Source organism: Xiphias gladius, chromosome 24, assembly GCF_016859285.1.
Source record: "Xiphias gladius isolate SHS-SW01 ecotype Sanya breed wild chromosome 24, ASM1685928v1, whole genome shotgun sequence".
Lineage (NCBI taxonomy): Eukaryota > Metazoa > Chordata > Actinopteri > Istiophoriformes > Xiphiidae > Xiphias > Xiphias gladius.
The window spans coordinates 18820884-18842968 of NC_053423.1; the positions used below are offsets into that span (position 1 = coordinate 18820884).

General features: G+C 41.4%; 1 protein-coding gene across 1 annotated transcript in view; it reads right to left on the reverse strand.

Annotated features, from left to right (window-relative positions):
- Window positions 1-364: 364 nt before the first annotated feature.
- The window catches only part of sdc2 (syndecan 2), a 46504-nt gene continuing 24783 nt past the window's right edge, over window positions 365-22085 (reverse strand). Inside the window, exons 2-5 of the mRNA XM_040121724.1 lie at window positions 8765-8879; window positions 7654-7826; window positions 5573-5702; window positions 365-2961 (exon numbers count right to left, since the gene is read on the reverse strand). Coding sequence (XP_039977658.1) covers window positions 2798-2961; window positions 5573-5702; window positions 7654-7826; window positions 8765-8879 — 582 coding nt within the window. The 3' untranslated portion in view covers window positions 365-2797. The remainder of the gene's footprint in view (window positions 2962-5572; window positions 5703-7653; window positions 7827-8764; window positions 8880-22085) is intronic.

The window sequence follows — 22085 nt, forward strand, 5'->3', positions numbered from 1 at the left end:
ATGAGGGGAAAATGAATTTAAAGGATTTTAGCATGAGGTTGCAACACAAAAGTGAAGGGGTCTGAATACTTTCTGAGTGCACTGTAAACTGTTAGCAATTAGTTTTCACCCAGTTCCTTGGAGTAACACTGGGGTTTTTCCATCGACTGGTGACAGCAGAACACCTGATGACAGACCCCTGTAACTGGAGTCAGAACACAGGTGCTACACGCTTCACGTTCTGCGTGGTTCAGCGCTGATTCACCAAGATATTTTAAAAAATGAACACAATCAACAGATCAGGGAGAAAAAAGTAAAAAAAAAAAAAAAAAAAAAAAGTGTAATTTTAAAACAAGATGGCACAAGCAGTTGGATATTAGGCCACAATGTTTATTCAGTAGTGTTGTTTCAACTTATAGGTACAATACTGTCTGCTTTTGTAAGACTAAAAAAAAGTTACCATTACAGTCATCCATGCTCACAGAATGCCAGTCAAGTCGTTTACACCCCTCCTTTGTGTACACACCCGCCACATGCTCACCTTGAGCACGTACATTTCCAAATGGTAGGCACTTTGAAGGTTTAAAACATTTGTGAATATACATTTATATATATTTATATATCTTTTCATATACTAATAAGCAATTGGACTCTAAGGTCAGGTCTCTAATAGAGAGAAAAAAAAAAAAACTAAAAGAGTGAGGAGAAAAGAGAATGAGGAAACAACATGATGTGGCCCTGGTGGAGGGGAGTGGGAATGAGAAGATGGTTGGAGTAGAAATACTGTGAGTCTTTGGGTTTTTCAGTATAGTTCAGTACCTTAGGTTCTATCACAAGAAAGGACAACAGAGATGGGGGGAAAAGAGGATGGAGGTGGACAAGTTAAGGATCACAGCGAGACTGAGAGAAGAAGAGAAGAACATGATGGATGGAGAGGTAGAGGGATGAACAGCTGCATGTGGTAGGTGTTAGGAGTTTAGACGATGTGACAGCATCTACTGTATCTACTACACATTACTGTACAGCTGAAAAAAAAGGCAACTTCACAAACCTGCCGAACAAACCTTGTGTGTCTCTTCAGAGCAAGTTAATGTGGACATTTAAAAGAAAAAAAGGTGAATTCAGTAACCTGTTGTCAGTGGACTGTAATCTTTGCTTTCAATTGATGCAGCTACACGGCTTTTTTTGCAGCAGCCATTTTGTGGCCTCTTATTGAGTTAAACTCATTTCGGGATGCAAAATGGCATCAAAGCAAACACCTTGTGTAGGTTGTAAACCTAGTAAACAACTTCCTCTTTCAACAGAAGCTATTTTGAAATGCCTGTGCTGATCACTAGAAACCATGAATAGCCCTCAACATGAGTCCCAAAACTAATTCAAACGTAACACTTGGGTCTTACATTTTCTGTACAGCCTCATTTATCGGTGCCTCTGAGAAACTAGGTTTTCTAGAGGGGGGGTTCTGGTGTTTATTTACTGCAGAGGTATGTGCTCTGCATGTGGGGATTCAACCGTGGCCCTGGTTTGTTTGTGTCCAAGCAGTAGCGGGGCTTCACTGAGCCGATCTTTGGGCCTAAAGCATCAACAATGGGACACGGACAATAACACCAGGCTACAAGGGTGGCTCCATACAGCTGAGTGAGAAAAAGAGAGAGTGGGGGATGGGGTTGGAGGGGTTATTGACAGCTCAACTGGCCATGCTCCAATCTGATTAAAGAGAAGGTGGGAATGAGGGAGTTCAGGGTAAACAGACTGAGGGGGCGGGGGGCGGGGGGGGGTTAGCAGAGTTTGGGTGCAGTCAGTAAACTCGAGGGACACGCTGGGGAGGTAGGTGGCTATGGGCCAAAAAGCCACAGAGAAGAAACTTCACCCCAAAACACTACACACACGCCAAGCTGCACGATAGCAGTGGGAAGCAAAAAGCAGTGAATGTGCAATGTGAGACAGAATGCATTTAAATAGAAAAGAAGTTCAGCAAGACATAAAACAGAAGCGAGTTTTGTGATTTTTGCCGAGCCCTGACACACTTATTTTTATCTTTTAAAGACCAATTCCTGGTATGAAAATAAAACCCTGTCGAAAAAGAAAAAAAGGACACTGAGAAGAGACAAACAAATCAACAAGACATAATGAAACGCTCACGTCTGACTAAAAAAACTGAAGTGAGAGCAAATAATAAACATTGTAACCTGAAGGGAGAACATTTACAATTGACCGTTAACAGCGTTAATATGAAGACCGAAGACCTTCATCAGAACTACAAAGGCAATTTTTTTAACATCAGAGAAAAGATAAATTAATGTAATACACCTTTAGAGATCAACATCAGACATGCTAGGACAAAATAAAAAGAAAAAAATGAACGTAGGATTGATACAGAATAATTATTTTCAATTACTTCCACTTTTAATTTTTTTTTTCTTTACAAAGAACATACTGCTACAGTTAAAAGTAGTCAGTGACTAAAAACAGCTCCTTTGACAGAAGACAGATGCGATCAGTTTCCCTCGCCTTTACAGATCCTGTTTTTATTTTTTTCAGCCTTTTCAAATAATACACAAAATGTTTAAATACACTGAGATTTGCCATAAATGAGAAATGCTTGGTTTTTCATTTAAAAAAAAAAAAAAAGAAGAAAGAAAAGGTCTTAATTACAATACTCTATGCAAAAGCTTTCCTTTATGCTATTTTTCCTTAATCAACTTGAAAACATTTTGTTGTTGTTTCTTGTTGTGTATGAACAGATTTGCTGTTGTCATGGACTGTGTTTTTGACAGTCACTCGAGATTTGTCAATCTGTTGATGAGAGGGCGGGATTTTATGCATAAAACTCCTTGGTGGGGGCCTTCTGATAGGCTGCGCCGGAGGGTTTCCTCTCTCCCAGGTCATAGCTGCCCTCATCCTTCTTCCTCATGCGGTAGACCAGCAGGAGGATGAGGAAGATGGCGAACAGGAAGCCAATCACGCCGCCTGCAATAACAGCTTAGAGAGGCAAAGACAGAAAGGGAAGTTAAACTGTCAATGCTCAGGAAGTAAAATCAATGACTACTCTGTGTCCTCGTGGAGAATGAGACCTTAAATTTGTCCTAAAGAGACCAGACTTCTCAAAAACTGAGCTCCTTATGGCCTAACATGCAGTGTGTCTTCTATCTTATTCAATTAAAACACATAGTTTCTGCTATTGCCGGACTAAATTTTAATACTAATGCAATATAACAGCATATTATCAAAACTGAGGGGTTAAATTTGGTGAAAGCAAAATGCAACCATCATCGCTGAATGTTGAAACCATTGCAGTTACTAAATATCAATGGGGAAACCTTCAATTTGCCTCAGGAGATACAGAGTCAGTAATTTTCTGTGGTTCATTTCACCTCTTCTAATGTGTTGGTGAGTTTAAAGTTAGTGTTCCATTAAAGGGATATTAATGCTCCTGTCCTTGATTGGTATACAGAGCTGTGTTGCGCCAAGTGTGGGTGTTTCGACATGATGTGTATTCCAATCAGCGGCTGCCGACTGGGACTTCAGAGGAAGAAGCTTGTGGCATTGGCTCCTGCCTTAACAGCCAGGCAAATAAATCCAGTGAGGACAAACAAACACGCACCAGTCCAGCATGGCTTGAACTGAATCCTGTCCCTGAACTCGGTGATAAACTGCAAGACTAAAATATTGACCGCTGATACAGATTGACAACAAACCAAAACAGACTGGATCCTACACGTCCCATAATGTCAAGTCGATTGTGTCTTTCATTAGACACTCATACCCCGTTCCACACCTTTCAAATTCCACAGTAGATGACACTACACAGTGTTCCCAGGCTGAGTAGTACTAAGAGTGACTGGCAAACTGAGCTGCAAAATATTATGGTTCTGCATGGATATCTTCAGGACCTTGGACATCTTAGTCACGAATCCACTCATAACATTTGTTAAGAGAAGAATTATTAAAAATATGAACTCACCGGATGGTAGGAAATCATCTTATTTGAAGCGGAAGAAGAGGTCAGGCGGGTATAAAACAAAAAACCTTATTTATTCCAACAAAGAGGTCTCGTCCATTTAAGTCAATAAAAGGCAGGAATCCTACGCCAACTTGCATTTTTCATGGTTTTTTGTTGAGTTCAATGGAGGAGACTTTTCTTTATTCTTTAAAAAAAAAAAATCACGTTTTTCATTACTGCCATCCTTTTTTTTCAAGCTTGTAGGTCACTAAGAAGATTCCTACTATCCAGTGAGTTTAAAGTTTCATTATTGCTATAACAAATGATATGAATGGATCTGTGACTAACATTTACAGAAGATATCCATGCGGGACCGCGATACATAGTATACGGTTCTAAATCAGGGCTTGACAGACCCCGCCGAGATGGAAACAGAAGCATTTGAGGTTAAACTTTATGTAGAGGACACATTGTAAACCACACGGCCAACAGTGGGCTGACATCAAGGGAAATCTGAATTAAATCCACCGAGGCTGTATTAAGAAATGCCCCCCTCCAGCTTTGACCCCTTACTCTCCTCAGTAATACTCCTAACTCCCCACATGGGCTTATTTCACTCTCCCTCCCAATTATGCCTGTATGAGGTTCTTTATAGCTTCCTAATCTGTTTAAGGTCTCTCCCGGTGCTACAGTCTGCCCTCTGCTCCACTTTAGGTTTCCACACGTCGACTGGCACCATGGCCCCGTGGGTAAAGCCCGTGGCACACACCCAGATGCTGAGCTCCGAGAAGCAGTAATGCAGTGCAGAGTGAATAAATGAAAATGAGATTATGGGCAATTATATTTATAGGAGTCATACAGGAGATGAAGAGTAATGGCTATGATTTAGAAGAAGGGGGTAAAGTGAACAAAATAGTGAAGGCAAAGAAGGCTGGAGGTGACCAAGGTACACATATATTTCCAGTTTGAATGCCTCATCTAAACACGTTATTCTGGCAATCCGATTTTTTTCTATCACAATCCACGAACAGTATACGAACGATGAAAATGAGCCCATCATTAGGAGAGAGATGTGAGGCAAGCCTGTCCTGATTTTGTCCTTCTTAATGTTGTTTCAGCGTATTGCCAACACCAGATGGATATCACAACAAAATAAAAGTGAGGTGCCAATCAATGTTTGCCTCAGACACGCAGGGAGAGAGACTGCATCAGAGAGCGCAGTGATTTCGAGTCAGATAATTTCCTTTCCACTCTCTTTCATGTACTCAAAGCAAGCAACACACACACTTGAAACGCCCACAATGCTGTGAACCCTGCAAGCCCCCACAGAGGGACACAGACGGAGTTTATTAAAAGTAATTATTTTGAGAAGTGGATTAGCTGGGAGACTTTAGGGGAAATGCTATGTAGAATTCCAGACATGTTGTAACATATAAGGATTGGAGAAACATTAGACTGCAAACTAAATAAACACTCCCAGAATGCATAAAAGAACTCATTGGTGGAGAATCAAATTGTGATGTTAAGGCAAAAATAAAGTAAGATCTCAACTGCAGTCAAATTTGTAGTATATAATTGTCCTTGTGTATTTATGTAGTTTTCCATAGGAGAAATGGTTTGATGTCTTTTGTGGTTTCCTGTGATAGATACCTGCCAACACCTCTGTCCTCTGGAAGAGGTTTTCAGTGCGGACCTCAATGGCCTCCTGGGGTGAGCCGGGGGCACTAGTTGTACTAGTCATCTGGTTCCTCTGCATGTCCTCTGTAACTGGCACTGGTGCCTGGGTGAGGAGAAGAAAGGCAAGAGAGGAGGAAAGAGAGGGTTTAAATTTAAGTTTGCTTTACTGACAGCTGACTTACACATTTTGTCCTCCAGTAGTCCGTGTCTGTGTGTCTAGAGGACTTGGGTTCATTTGGGTGTTATGGCATAATCCCTAAATTCCTCCCTGATATGATCGTGATTGTAAATATTAAAGAAGTAGTTCAGCATTTTGCGAGTTCTGGGCAGGACTATTTCTAATCAAAGACTATTTTTCGGCAAGGCGCAGTAACTGGAGTCGCCGCTGGTTATCTGATAACATCATAGTGACGACAAGACTCAGGTAATCACTGCACAACAAACGAGATATAAACAAGAGAGATGTAAGGTGTTAATTAGTGAACTTTAGAGGTGCTGGTAGCTGGATTTTGTTACCTTTGTTTCCCTGTTTCCAGTGTTTATGCTAAGATAAGCTGACTGCCAACTGGCTCTAGCTTCATATTCAGTGCACAGAAGTGTGATGGGTATCAATCTTCTCTTGTACGTCTCGGCAAGTGAATTTCCCAAAATGTTTAATTGGTCCATGTAGGAAAAAGAGGGAATTTCATTGGGCCATGAATATGAAACCCGCCCAATGGGCCAGGGCCCATGTATCCCATGCTTTTTTTTAATGACACCAAAGAAGGGTGAAAAGGATCAAAAATGAAACTGCAGTTGGCCAAGGGAGCAGTGACGGAGGAGAATAAATGGAAGAGGGCCAGGTAGGCTTGGCTTAGGGGGTTGAGACCTTGACGACTAATCCCAAACAGATGCAGTATCCAGTACAGTACAGTGGGAGTGCAACACAGAAGTGAGATCTAGGATGGTTCCAGAGTATCTGCTTATGCCTGAGAGAGATGTAATCCTCCATAATTTGCGATGGAGGGAAAACATTGAGAAGTGACGTGAGCCCTTGATCTTTATCCTGAAAGCAACCTCACAGCTCCTGGTATTACAGGGGATTTGATGACATATACTGGGTCATATAAAGACATATTGAGGTACTGTGCCGCTCTCTGTTGAGTCAGGGTAGTTATTAAGGAGCCACCATGATTATTAATGACAGTAAGTGTGTATAATTTCATAAAATACCTGCTTACAATAAAGCACACGGCAAGAGTTTTACACCAGAAGAAACGTAAAAAATATTTTTTGGCTATGATTACTTTAATAGTTTAATATTCCTCTACTGGTTAAATATACTTTAAATAGTGATTGTGGACTTTTAAGCTGTTCGAAGCACCATTTGCTCTAGGTGGAGGAAAAAATACATCAGGGCAAAATTAGCAGCATCACACAAGTTATCAAATGCAGAATGTCTACTTGAAAGAACGAATCAACATTTTGGGAAATACGCTTATTCGCTTTCGTGCTGGGAGTTGGAAGAAGATCAACACAACTGTCATGTCTGGATGCTAAATATTAATCTACTGCCACGAGACGGTTAGCCTGCTTAGCAGCAAGGATGAAAACAGGGGGAAACAGGCAGTCTGGCTCTGTCCAAGAGTAAAAACTCTACCTACCAGCACCTAAGTATACAAACAAGCTGATGTTTTACAGGGGTTATGTTATGGAACTAGTTATTGGCCGGGCAATCTGTTTTTTTTTTCATTACCTTTGGAAAGATGCAGGCTAAGTCTTTCCCCCTGCTTTTATGTTTTATGCTAAGCTAAGTTAACCATGTCCTGGCTGTAGCTTCTGATTTAATGGACATATGAGAGAGTGGTGTCGATCATCTGATCTCTCTCTCAGCAAGAAAAGTGAATAAACATATTTAAATCCTTTGATTTATAGAAGTCAAAACTTTCTTTCTTGTCTTGCTGACTTTTGTCCAAATCTTAAGAAGTCTGAATACCCTCGCTGGTTAAAACAAGAAATCAAATTTTGTTTTGTCTCCTGTCTATATCATAGTACTTTTTTAGGGTACCTCTTACCTCTGTTCTGAATGGTTTCCTTGGTGTGCTGTCCCTTGCCTTTTCTCTGACCGTGGCTGTGTCCACCCTGGGGGTGAAATCTTTGGTGGAGTCCTGGGTGGGTTGTGCTGCATTGGGCTCGAAATAAACCGTACTGACAGTCACCGTTTCTTCCACCACTTCTTCACCCCCACCTGGGAGAAAGAGGGTGACAGGTAGAGGGTTAAGGAGAAACCTATGAAATGTCTGAAATGTTTGCTTGGTTAAACTTCTACTGTATTACTATTATAGGGAATTTGGTTCACTGTGGGGAAAAAAAGCATTAAATTGTAAAGATTTTGATGTGTGTATGTCCAAATAGGTATAATATCCAGAGCATCCATGTACTGTAAAAATTTAATTTTAATGTATTATATACAGTTTGAATCTCCTATAGAATACAGACAGAAGGGCAGAGCAATAGGGTATAGATCTGTGTATATATATATAGATATAGATATATATATTTATTGATATAGATATAGATATAGATAGATAGATATATATATCTCTATATCTATACACACACACATATATATAGATATATAGATATAGATATAGATATATAGATATATAGATATATAGATATAGATATATATATGTATATACACACACACACATCTAGAATGGCCTTCTCACTGCAGTTATACAAGTCTCTCAGAGAGAAGAAATACTTTTGACCAAAGAATTAACGTTGAAAAGGTGCTTAAAGCAAGTAGAGCAGACAAGCTAATAAAAAAGACGTGAAATTTGCACACTTGCCCACGGCAGTCTGGGTGACAAGGCAATCTCAATTCAAATCAAGTGAGAGAAAGACAGAGGCAGTGAAAGAAAGAAGAGACAAAGACAGGAAGAGAAAGGAAAGAGATAAAGAGAGAGAAGAGGGAAATCGATGGCACATCTTTAGTCTGCCGGTGGAAAAAAAAACAGAAAAGAAAAGAACTTGTTCATAAGACTTGTTCATAAAACTGACCTGCAGCAGATTTGAAAATGACACGTCACCATGCCTCTGGGTAATTGCCCGCTGAGCTTAGTAGTGTGTGTGTCTTTACCCAAGTATGTGGCTGTATGAGCGTGTGCAAATGTGTCTTACCTGAGCCAGACCCTGAGTTAAAGTCATCATCATCTTCAGGGTAATAACCTCCTGAGCCTGTGTCATCCAGGTACAAGTCATCAGCCTGAGAGGATGTCTTGGCTGCTTCTGTTATCTGCAAAACAACAAGATAAAAAGGTATTCAGGACCTGTGTCACTTTTAAATGCACATCTGTATTTATGCAAGTCCATGTAAGAGTTGTCATTCAGCACCACGTCACATCAGCGAAGTGAAGACATTCACTGTGTCCACGCGGCACACATTCCGTTTCTGTTTCTACCCCTGGCAGCTAAATATGATTTAGAAAGTCGAGTGGCCAAGTTTTAATTCTAGCCTTTGAATCAATAATAACATCCTCTCCACTTTGAGACCAACACTTCGGTTTGTGATTATTTCTTTAATTGGCAAACATAAAAACCTCTTGGGTATCAATGCAAAGCTCGTATCATTAGTAAAGTTGGAACAGCACAAATCTTTGCTAAATTTGCCCTTCTGAAATCTCACAGTGCAGTAAGTGCGGCCAAAACAGTCAAAGTAACAGTCTGTCTTGTTGTACCAGCTATTAAGCAGGAATTGGTGCACAGTGCAAACACAAATGTTCAGCTGAGTGTACGCCCAAGAGATGGATACTAAAACTGCGACATAACCGCTTCCTTTCAAACAAAACTAAGAGTCTACAGCCATGTACTTATGCACCGCCGTGCTTCGAGCTCACTGCTAACTTTAGCATGCTAACATGCTCACAGCGACAATACTAACATGCTATAGTGTCCACCGTGTTCACCATCTTAGTTTAGCTCGTTAGCATGCAAGCCTTCGCTAAGATGCACCGAACACAAAGTACAGCTGAGGCTGCTGGGAATGTCATTGCTTTTACAGGTACTGGTCATTAAAAACACATTTTAATTTTGACCTGGTGATGGCATTAGATAAAAAGTTAATCGATCACCACAATTATTAGAATTCGTCCTGAATGTCTCAAGAAAAAAACAGGGCAACACATTTAATGATTGTCGAGACTGGCGCTGCACATAACGATTATTTTCATTATTGATTAATCAATTAAACGTCTGTAATTTCTCACAATCACAATTTCCTTAGGTCCAAGATGATGTCTTCAAACTGCTTGTATGTCCTACAGTCCAAAACCAAAAGACATTCGGTTTACGGTTTCATAAGAAAAAGAAAAGCAGCACATATCAGGGATTGTCGGCATGTTTGTTAAAATATGACTTAAATGATTTTATCATTTAAGTCATATGTTATCACTTAATTTTATCAATTTTCTGTTGATTGAATTATCAATTTACTGACTCGTTGTTTCAGCCCTAGTTGAGAGAGTTCACTCAAAACCACGAGTGTCAACCTCATGGCTGCGCTAGAGGAAAAGCCGGGGAATCACTAAAATCAGTAGGAATCATCGTCTGGGCACGATGAATGTCTGTACCAGATTTCAGGCACGCCATCCAGTAGCGGTGGACAGACATAAAGATCAACAGTGCCATCCCTAGATCCACGCTGCTGGCGTGGCTAATAGCACACGTCCCCGTTTCATCGTCAAATGAAGCGGAGCAGCGCAGGTGACCGTCCAATCACAGCATCTAGTCCCTACCACAGCATCGTTGCCTGGACAACTCGCCTGACTAGTGGGAATGTTTGTGTTCCGGCTTAATGGAGTGACTGGCTGAAAGGACCACAGTTTAACAGTGTCTGTTTGTTTAAAAAGCAGCTCCTCGCATGGTGTGTAAATTGGGATTTTATTGAGAAATAAGATAAGGAAATAGAGTTTTCACTCTAAACGGCTTCCAAAACCAGATATATGCTGGATGCCCAAGTATGACAGCTGTTATCCAAGTGTGTGTATATGGTATACATAACTATCATAGTGTTGTGTTGAGTGTGTGTGACTGGAATAGCTATAAACGCATCCATGGCAACATCCATTCAACTCCTTTTCACCAATCTGTGGTTGGCTGTACTGCCCCTTCTATACTGATAGTCCTGCTTTAGAAAAAAAGAATACAAAAGAGAGACCCCGCAATGTATCATCCCTGTGTGTGTGTGTGTGTGTGTGTGTGTGTGTGTGTGTGTGTGTGTGTGTGTGTGTGTGTGTGTGTGTGTGTGTGTGTGTGTGTGTTCCACCCATTAAGCTGGTTGCTACAGTTCCGTGTCTGCTCTGAGGATGTTGAACTGATAAACCTGAGACTGAATGAAGCTGGATTGGAGGAAATAATCAATTGGCTTGACAGGAAATAAGTTTTTTTTTTTTTTTTTTTTTCTTAACTGCAAAGAATAGGCATGGTACGAGAAAGCTAAGAAAATGGGCAGTGAGACATTTTCGCCCCTTTAGTGCCTGTTTTGGAGACTCTTTGTTTGGGCAGGAAAAAAGCGAGTATGCTGCAACTAATGTTCTCATTATTAAATAGTCTGTCCGTTCATTTTTTTCTATTAGTGGCTAAATTAGGATTTATATGAGATCCTGTGACTTTCAGCATTTGTTTGACATATTTTTAATATACGTTTTATGAATCTTATGTTCAAGGGTATATGTTTTGTTTTTTCCCTGGCTGTATTTTTCCCTTTGGGCCCAATAAATTAAAAGTTGAAGTTTCTCAGAACCCAAAGTGGTATCTTCAGGTCGCTTGTTTTGTCCGACGAGCTGTCCAAAATCCAAATATATTCAAAATAATTGCGATATAAAACATAAAAGCCTCACATTTTAGAAGCTGGCACAGGCACATTTTTGGCATTTCTGCTTGATAAATGACCTCAGTGATAGACTGGGAAAATGTTTCAGTTACATCCCTTCTCCATTTCAGCATTTCCAATTACACTCAGTATTTTAATGTGAGTGTGTTCAGTAATGCTTTCAAGTCATTATGTCTGCTTTTGTGGAGTCATGAAAGAAAGGCCTGGCACTCTCCATAACAAAGAAGCAGGGAGTACACATAGCTAACAACAGTGAAAGAGAGAAAAAGAAAGACAGAGGCGAGATGAAACAGAACAATGCGTATCTCCATCTCGCCTCTCTCAACTGGCTCTGGCTTCTGGAAGAAAGGCCTTTCACCGCAGATCCGCCTGATCAAAGAGAGAATTTGTTCAAAGTAACTTTATCTTAACCTTTATTGCCTTCTTTTCCTCCAAACACAGCCCCCGTCCACTGCAAATGCCTGGCAAACCAATTCACTGGTCCATGCCGTCCGCAGGTTTTTATGCATTGGTGATATGAGCACAATGGGCCAAAGGGAGGCAGGCCACAGATCAAATAGTGACAAAAGGCACTAATGAGATAGAGGCCACACACACACACACACACACACACACACACATATGCATGCATGAGTAGACATGTTTTACAAACGTATGCAAGTATTCAGTGATTCATTGATTATACATACACACACACACATTAGAGTGCATAAGCATATAACATGACACCACACCGACAAGCAAGCAAATGTGTGAACAAAAGCAGGAAGTAATAACAATGTAGCTGGAACTCCCCTTGGGCCTAATAAATGCAGATTTCAAAGACATTAGAACTATAATGACAAAACTTTCACTTGACCTGTTTAATTAATAAATGGATGAATAATATGAATGGTGATGCACAAGGAAGTAGCTAATTATACCTTTTTACCTTTTCTTATTTACCAGAAAGTCCCATAAAATACAATACAAGGCCTAACGATTTAATTATCAACTAATCTAAGGATTATTTTCTGGATTATTTCATTTTTCACTGGGTGTATAGAATATCAGCAAATTGTGAAAAAATATGCCCATCCCAAGCTTGCAGAGTCCATGTTAATGTCTTAAAATGTCTTGTCTTGCTCGACCCCAAAAATATTAAGTATACTAACATAAAGAGCTCAGAAAAACAGAAGATATTTACATAATAGGAGCTGTAACCAATGAAATTTATGTTATTTTTGTTTACAAAAGATCATTAATCTATTAAATAGTTGTCTTTTAATTAGCTCTATTCAATATCTGTTTTTGCTTTTGATACAACATACATTTGAAGCATATAAATGCAAAATCCTTTCAAGTGCATCGATTTATAGTACTTAAAAAGAGTTTGCAAAGTTTACAAGGTTAAAGTTTGATAGAGCTCTATCATCTCTAGTGAAAAGCAGAACTCTCTGAGGCAGGCAAAAAAAAAAAAAGGAAAACTGTTCAAAAGCATCACACTAAACAGACATTAGCGATAGGTATTAAACATGTGAAAGTGTTTAACAATATTTATGAAACACTTTGAAATATACTTATTTGCTGTTTTACTGAGAATAAGATAAAAATGAAGCTACAGCTAGCAGCTGGTTAGCTTAGCTTAACATAAAGACTGGAAACAGGGGGAAACAGCTAGCCTGACTATGTTTAAAAAGGTCACAAAATCCACCTACAAGCACTGCTAAAGCTCACTAACTAAAAATGTATCTTATTTGTTTAATCCATACAAAGATTAAATGTAAAAATGAGAAATTTACTGTTTTTATTAGTGAGCTAAAGAGGTTATTGACAGGGACAGGCTTTATATTTCCAGTGTGCACATTAAGCTAACTGCCTCCTGACTGAAGCTTCATACATACCGACATAAGCGTGGTATCAATCTCTCTCGTCTAACTCTTTGCAGGAGAGTAAAAAAAGCATATTTCTCAAAATGATCTAGTCTTTTAACAATGACAATAATGCGAAATCCAACCAATAGTTATGCTACCTTTAAGATGTGCACCCAGGTACACAAGTGTACAGAGGCCCCATTTATCTCAAGCTTGAGGGTACACAAGTCCGCTTTCACCTCTGTAATCTTCGTGTTTCAACAGTTTGAACAAGGCGTTTGGATTAGAGTGGTTCGTACGTACAGGCCACGCAAAACCAAATCAGTGTAGATCTGAGGGGGGAAATGGTCTGTTTGACCTTGATAAACTTCCCTGACTTTATCTGACAGACAGGGACAGGCTCAAACCTGCAAGTGTGTGTGTGTGTGTGTGTGTGTGTGTGTGTGTGTGTGTGTGTGTGTGTGTGTGTGTGTGTGTGTGTGTGTGTGTGTGTGTGTGTGTGTGTGTGTGTGTGTGTGTGTGGGAGTGTACACACTATAAACTTGATAAAGCTGACTGTCTCTATCACTAGCACACACATGCATGTGCAGCCACAGCAGCCCCGATAAACTTTGCTCTTTTTATCAATCCAGTGACATTTACAGGTAGTCTCTGCTTTCAGCCCTTATCACAGTCTCTGAGCTGAACCAGACATCAATCCGCCGACAAGTTAAGCAGAGTGGACACTGAAAACCAGTTACAAGGTTGCGTCACTGGGGTATGGCTGCTCTAGTCTGAATAACAATTAGTCGAAAAATCCTGCAGTGTTACTTGCAGAGAAGATTTAGGGCAGGGAGAACTTCTAAAATTGATCCAGTTGGAAATATCTTAATTTAGCAACTTATTATTCCTTTTTGGCGATCAATGTCAGGTTTCCCATGATGGACTCATCCCTCCTTAGAAACAGTGCTCTCTCCCTCACTATCTATGTTGTCATTCACTAAAGCTGAAAGCTAATGTGATATTAAAGGGGCAATGTGTCAGTATTTTAGTTTAAAGTATTCAAAAATTGTCTAAAATAATCAACGGAACGTGAACAGTTTTGACATTATGTTAAAGACGTATTTGTATTGTGTTGCAGAGATATCTACTGAGGTTAGCATGCATAACCAGCTAGGCCCGGTCTGACCCGTCTCGTAATTCCACTTTGTACCTCAGGTGGTGGTAGTGAGTCACTGTAGCGTTCTGTCTGCCCTCAGTCCGACATGAGAGGATGAAGAAGTGGTAACTGTGATTAGTCTATAAACCCGTGCTGCAGCTGTCCTCTCTCAGCTGTCCTCATCGTTCCTCCACTCTTTCCTCAAGCTGAGCTACTGATGCCGCTGCTCCAGCTGCTCTCCCTCCCCCTCGCGTTCCTCGATCTCTCGTTCCCCGTCCTCCCCTCCTGCCACCAACCCCTCTTCCCTGTCTCTCTGACTGGGCAGACTAGCTGTGAAACTGTCATCGTCCGTAAAACAACCTAGCCGTTACACAATCAGATTGCAAGGTAAGCCTGCGTGGAAAGCACTATTCCCAGATCCAGGTGCAGGTTTGGCAACATGTCAACAACTGCCCTACGCTGAGGGTAGATATATTCCAGCTAGCGTTGGCACAATGTGAGGGTGAGGGTTGAAACTCGGTTGTGGTTGGCCATGAGCTCAGTCCAACAATGCGCAAGCAGCACGCTCTCACGCGCACCCTGAATGACAGGTACGCAGAGAGGGACGGAAAAACTTTATGGATCTTTTGACGGTACACCAGCCCTCCAGTGTGGCGGCCCACTGGGATTTGTCCTGGTATGCCCCATTGGCACAGGGGAAGAGGAGGGGGGGAGGAGGGACCAAAGAGTGCATTACCTGGTTTCTTGCGATCAGGGTGGACACCCCAACTTCCTGATAATATGCTGCCTCCTATTTGTTTGGAGTATGAATTCAACGGCTGGCCAGTTCTTACACCTAGCCCCTTTAGTTTCACGAACCCTTGAAAATGAAAACTTTAAGACCTACGGTTATTCAGTATTTAATCCAAAGTGGGATAGAGGATCAAGTAGAGCAGCCAACATTCAGTGTAATGTGACTACTGTAGTGAAAGGCTCCATAATAAAGCTTTCTGAGTGCTAACTGAATAGTTGTATTGGCTATAAGGTTAACCACTGGCGTATATAGTTAGTGAGGAGGGTATGCTGTTGAGTCTGTATGTATAGTATGTTATAATCGCAGTAGCCTATCATATGCTCTAGTTTTGGGGGAAAAAAAGGCCGGTCTCCTCTATATGCTTGCATATAAACCAATCAGTACACAGAAATCAACAGTAATCCACATCTGTTGCCAATAACTAATCTTAGGTGACAGTTTATTTTCACTGATTTGCCTGTATGCTAAATCAACGAAAAACCACACAGCAGAGTAGCAGAGGCACATTGTACTACTCAGACAACTGGTATTGAATACACAAGGTTTTCTGGGAATTAATAGCATCAAAGACACACTCAGTCACATTCAGTTGCTCTTCGTAAATTTGGCTCAACTTTCCACTAATCCCGCTTTGACAAGTGTCATTCTTCGAGCTCAAGCCGTACACCTTGTAGTGGACTAATACAAAGACAATGCATTGGAAAGAAGAGGCCTTGGAGCACTGTTGCAGAGTGAGAGCAAGACAAACATCAAAGCTCCCGAGTGACACTTAGGGAGCAGCACAATATACATACACAAAGGCACACATTCCCAAAGCGGCATGTCGCCTTTGTGCACAGAAAAGTGGGATAAGAATGAAGGCCAAGTTTAACACATGTAGGAAATCTACCTCGTGCATAAACATACAAAAACGCTCACGTGTGCTGTGTTCATCCCACACACAAAGCTACATGCAAACGCGCACACACAGAGAACTTTATGACTTGCGTACCCCACTTGGTGCGAATAGCAGTATCTGAGGCAAATAACAGGCACTGATTGTATGCCTGATTTCTTGGGCCACATTCACACTGACATTAGCGTAGTAGGAAAAAAAACCGCAGCATGCCCATTCACGTGAATGATGCCACTACCTTGATGCAGTGAATGTGCCAATTTAAAAAATTAAATTAAAAAAAATAATAATAAAGTCGTCCGTCAGAAAAGTTGAACCTGGCTCATCTTTTGGCAAATCAAATTCGGGCAAGCATACATTCCTGGTAGACTACTTTGTACTGTGAACACCATATTCCTATTGTTTACCCCGAGCCATGATGCGGCGGATCTGTTCCATCAGACACACATTAAACGAATGATGCAAAATGCAGCCGAAATCCCTCCTGTGTAAACAAGCCTCTACTTGGTCCGGTATGACCAGTGCCTTACAGTGGCTAACGTTAGCTCATGCTAAAACCCTCAGGTAGTCACTGCTGTTTAACTGCCATTACAGAGTCAGTTCTCTGACTTGGTGCTCCTCCTCTTTCCAATAATGAATATGACCCAGCACATCATAAAAACATATTTCAGAAACCGAACCATAGAGTTCTGGAATTTTTTCTAGTTAATTTTTCATTTTTATTTTAGCTACAATCAGCTCTGGCATGTCCTCGTTGAAACTATCTGACTCTGTTCATCCTTAGTCTTGTGCCTTCTCAAGCGTAACCGCACACAAGGACACACGTGAGTTTGCAAACACACAGGGACACACGGAGACAGCATCATTTGGGCACCCTAACAAGCAGATACCACATAGTTTGATCAAGCTTTCGGACAGCGAAAGGAAAAGAGGGACAGACAGAGACAGAGAGCAAGTGAGAGCGAGGAAGAAGGAGGGCGAACTGCCATAATGGGCTTGTAGCTAGTGATGTATGCCCTCTATTAGTTGTGCAAAGAGCTACGCTATTGTGGTATCTCTGCCTGCTAATGAAGTAATAAGCCGGCCGGAGTGCAGCTTCCACACTGTCTGTCTCTCTATCTGCCTGTGTCTCCCCGTCACTCTGTCTGTTTGCCCTTTAAATCTGAGGAAGAAACGAAGGGTTGCAGACCTTGACCGAACAAAATGCAGACGGCGGAGAAGGTGGGATTGAGGAGAAAAGAGTGGGAAATAAAAAAAGAGAGAGTGGAGGTGGACAAAAGGGGAGAGAGGATGAGAAGCGAGAGAGGGAGGGAGGGAGGGGGAAATACCCCACTGCTACAGACAATCCCGTAGCCGCGAGGTTGCTCTGCTAAAAGCCTGTCAAAATCACCATGTCCAAGCCTAGCGGAGCTTGAAAGGCCCTGGGTCTGTATGTACTAACAGTATCTGTGAGTCACTGTGATAACTGCATCTCTCTCTCCTTTCTATAACATAGGGATGAAGGGGGATGAGTGGGGACATATGGAGGGAAATGGAGTCATCTGGACTAGCCCTGGGCTCTTGACTTTCTCCTGTTGACACACTGCTCTCACTTCCAGTGCAACAAATATTAGCTCAAATCCAAGTCAGGCCAGGGGAAATAGTGGTCCTCACAGGAATGCAGAGACACAGACGCGTGCACGCGCACGCGTGCCAACATCTGCGCGTCCACGAAAGCAGCCATGGGACACACGTATGTTCCAACACAGACCCACACAAACCCTTATCCAGCACTCGCATCTCAAAGGCGTGAGACGAATACAAAGACACACATCATAACACCGACTTCAGAGAGACGAAAAAGAGGAAAACAAGTGCACGGGGGCCAGCAGACAGACAGCGTTTCAGATCCTCCTCCATCGGTCGGCTGCTCTCTCTGGTTCTTAACTACTTCTTGAGTCTACCTCAGAACTGTAAGGAGCTTAGAAAAAAAACCACAGCAGAGGAAAAACAACAACTGCTTTCCAAGCACAGTCACTATGCTCTGTATAAGGCATTGTGCCTCACAACTCTAACTTTTCTATATTTCATAAGAATATCTAAGGTATATGAACTTATATCAGCCACTGCTCTTGCAAACACGTCGCTGACATGACACTGGTGAGGTGGTAGTAGAGCTGAATTCAGAACTAATTAACTGAGTGGATTATTCAGCAACATGTTTCATGATCAGTCTTTGATTTATCTCATTTATCAAGCAAAAATGCAAAACATTTGCTGGTTCCAGGCATAGGTCAAAGTCTTGGGAGATACGCTTATTCCCCCGTCTCTCAAGAGTTAGATGAGAAGATCAATACCGTTTTCGTATGGCTATAGCCAAGCAATGATTTGGTTAGCTTAGTGTGAAGACTGGGAGCAGGGATAAACAGCTAGAGTACGCAATCAGCATCTCTAAAGCCACTTTATGAACACAATTTATCTATGTGTAATCCATACAATAAAAAGATGTATATAAGGTTTTGTGCCAGGCTTCCCTCCAAGTCTTTACGCTAATTAAGCTAACTGTCTCCAGACTGCAGCTCCATATTTTAAAAGTTCAACAGTTTATGGTATATGCTTATCCCCCTTCTTGCTGTGAGTTCGATGAGAAGATTTATTATCTGTCTATTAAATATGCAGCTACACCAGCCAGTTATCTTAGCTCAGCATGAAGACTGAAAGCAGCTGTGGAGGTGCCTACAAGCTCCTCCAAAGCTCGCTTATTAATAGATTAATCAATCATAATAACTATTGATAGGGGCTGCCCTAGGTCAAATTTACTGCATCATTTATTGGTAGCACGCTCTAGACTCTCTCTGCCTCTCTGTTTGTTAAGGTGTATTAACTTTCACAATATCAACGTTCTTCATATGCATATTGTGAAAGCTTTACTACGTTGCGTGTATTGTCTACTTTGCTCTGTCCTGTGAATTAAATCAGTTCTTATTGTCACGGCCAGGCAAACAAATATCTGCATCTATGAGAGAACTCAATAATATGTGAGGGGAGTGTGTGTGTGTGTGTGTGTGTGTGTGTGTGTGTGTGTGTGTGTGTGTGTGTGTGTGTGTGTGTGAGTGTGTGTGTCTGTTTGTTTGTTTGTTTGCAAGTGTGAGAGAGACAAAGCGTGATAATCCCTAATTAACCAAGTAAAGGTGGCAAAGGTTCACTTCATCCGTTCTACTTAACCTGCCACAGATTTATACAGAAGGTCAATACGGCAACTGTGCTCTGCCCTGTTTCACTCTGCTGTGGTGAAAACCAGACTCCCTTCACAGGCCCACCCCTTTCTTCCTCCCACTGCCTCCTTCACGACATGGGCTTTATCACTGCAGAACAGAACGGAGACTCAAAAAAAGAAGAAAAGAGAAGTTGGTGCAGGCTGAGAGGTGTTGGAGGAACCTGATAACACATTCAGCAATTGAAATCAATTAAATTTCAGATTCCTGGTTATTGTTAGTTGAATTTAGCAAATATGGTGTGGTATTTTGTTCCCAGTTGCACTTCCAAAGTCTTTTGATACCACAAAAGGTCTGATTTTGCACTTCTGACTGGCTCCCTAGTTATGCGGTTGCTGAGGCTCATTGGTATGAAATTTAGATCGATCTACCATACCAAACTGATGGAAAAAAAAGCCCACATTTTCTCAGAAACAAAGTTGAAATAATTAGAATTCATGGGCATAGTATAACCATATAGTGCCACTTAATTATCCTGGAGAGCTTTGCTTTTATGTTGAGGAACACTGAGGATATCATTAGGTGAATACCTTCAAATGGGATTTTGAAGTAAAAAATAACTTCCTCCCACTTTGCAACTCTATTGTGACTGGGAGGAAGAGAGGAAGTGAACAATAGCCTCCCTGATGTTTGGAGAAGTGGAAAGCAGGAGAGGGGTGACAGAAGAAGACGAGTTGGGGAGAGTTTGGTGGTTATGCAGGGTGACAAATTGGCTTCTGTGAATTCATGTAGCATCAGCCATCAACAGAGCAGACAGCTGCTGCTTTCATGGCTGAAGTATGAATAACAGCTGGATCCGTGATGGTACTGTTATTAGAGACAGAAAAAAAACCCAAAAAAAACAGGACAGGAGGATTTGGTGACGTCCAAACATTAAATTTGTCCAACCAGCACCTGCTGATGACTGAACAAACTGCTGGCAAGATAGAAAGAAAAAAAAGGTCCCTGTGAGTCATGTATGTGGGTGGTGAGAATTGTTTGGAAAATGTAAATAGGAACAACAGGCAGTAAACACCCCCTACATGACTGTAAGAGAGGATGTCCAATCTGTAACTCATACAGGCCAAAAAAAGGTTAATGTGTGTGTTTGTGTGTGTCCGTGTGTGTGTGTGTGTGTGTGTGTCTGCCTTTGTGCTCTTTGAACCCACTCTAACTTTTATTGCCCTCCCAGGGATCATAATAGGGAACTAATTGATAGTCTTTGAGCTGCGGGCAGAGGAGAGGGGGAGTTCCTGCCGGAAGTCAACACAAATCAAACTCTCTCTAAGCCCTTAAGGTCTGGAGCTACTGTAGCTGAGCTGAAGTGTGTGTGTGTGTGTGTGTGTGTGTGTGTGTGTGTGTGTGTGTGTGTGTGTGTGTGTGTGTGTGTGTGTGGGGGCAGGCGGGAGAGAGACACAGACAGTGAGCAGAGAGAGGAAATGCGAAAGAGTGAGACTTAGATAAAGTGAGAGCGATAGTTTGAGTTGACATCTATGGTTTACACATCTACTTGTCTAGATGTCGCCTCCTCACTTAAGCAAATGAGCTTGCACTTTTGACCTAATAACTTAAGACAGCTCAGATAATGCATTTCAGCTATATGAGATATGAGACATACGGTATCAATATCCTGCCTATTTCACATGTAAACCTCTAAACAGCTTGCAGTCATTCCCCTTTTATTTTTAACAAATATAATATATATAAATATATATTAGAAAACACAGTTAAGTCAACACAGCACAACAGCTTTAAAACAAATTTGTTACAATATGATGTCTCGGAGACACATTTATTTCAAGAAGCTCAACGCTGTACAGTATCCTTTGGAAAATAATCCTACCCCGACTCTTTTCATTTTTCTCCCTGCTCCCAAAAGATTAGATCACGTTGCCTCGGTAGGTGAAAGGCCCACCTCCACAACCTGAGCACAAGCTGAGCATGTGGGTGCTTTCGTCTCATAGATTCGTCTCAGATTCATATCGTCTCCTATTCCAAAACAAACGGCCGTGTGACATAGAAAGGCATACACCACATTCCAGAAGGCTCAAGCCCCTCCATAAGGGGGTTGGCAGGATAAGGAGGGGTTTCCACCTCGGACTTCCAAGGGTGTCTTGCACCACAGTACACTCCGTGTAACTTATGGCCCTCCTAAAACTGAAAGTGGGCCACTTTTATGCATGCGCACAATTAAAAGACAACGTCTAGTGATAATCGCTATTTTTCTTAATCCTATGAAAATGACCGAAACCAACAATTAATTGATCCTACTAACAAGTATTGCCTGTGTAACCAAAGCTTGATACAGCTTACAGACCTCCATTTCCCCCCCAAAAAACCCTATTAAAGACATTTCAATTAACCACACAGTTCATTGGGTGAAGTTCATTGCAATAATCAGATAAATGTGGTTTTTATTCTCAGTTAACCCACATACAGTATATCATCCTGCTGCTGTAAATACCCGCTGGCGCACCAAATGTGTGCCGCATTTGAAAATAGACCCCAACAAAAACACAGTTTACTCCTGTTTGAGTAATATTGGCTAGAAACAGAGAGATTGTTTAGACTTTGTTTTTAAATTTTATGTCTCAAATAGTAACTACCGGACCTGGGGCTGAGAACCACAGACATACTGTATTGACTACTGAGAAATGGACGAACACAGTTAGTTTTGGTCATCTCATGAGATTCGTGAG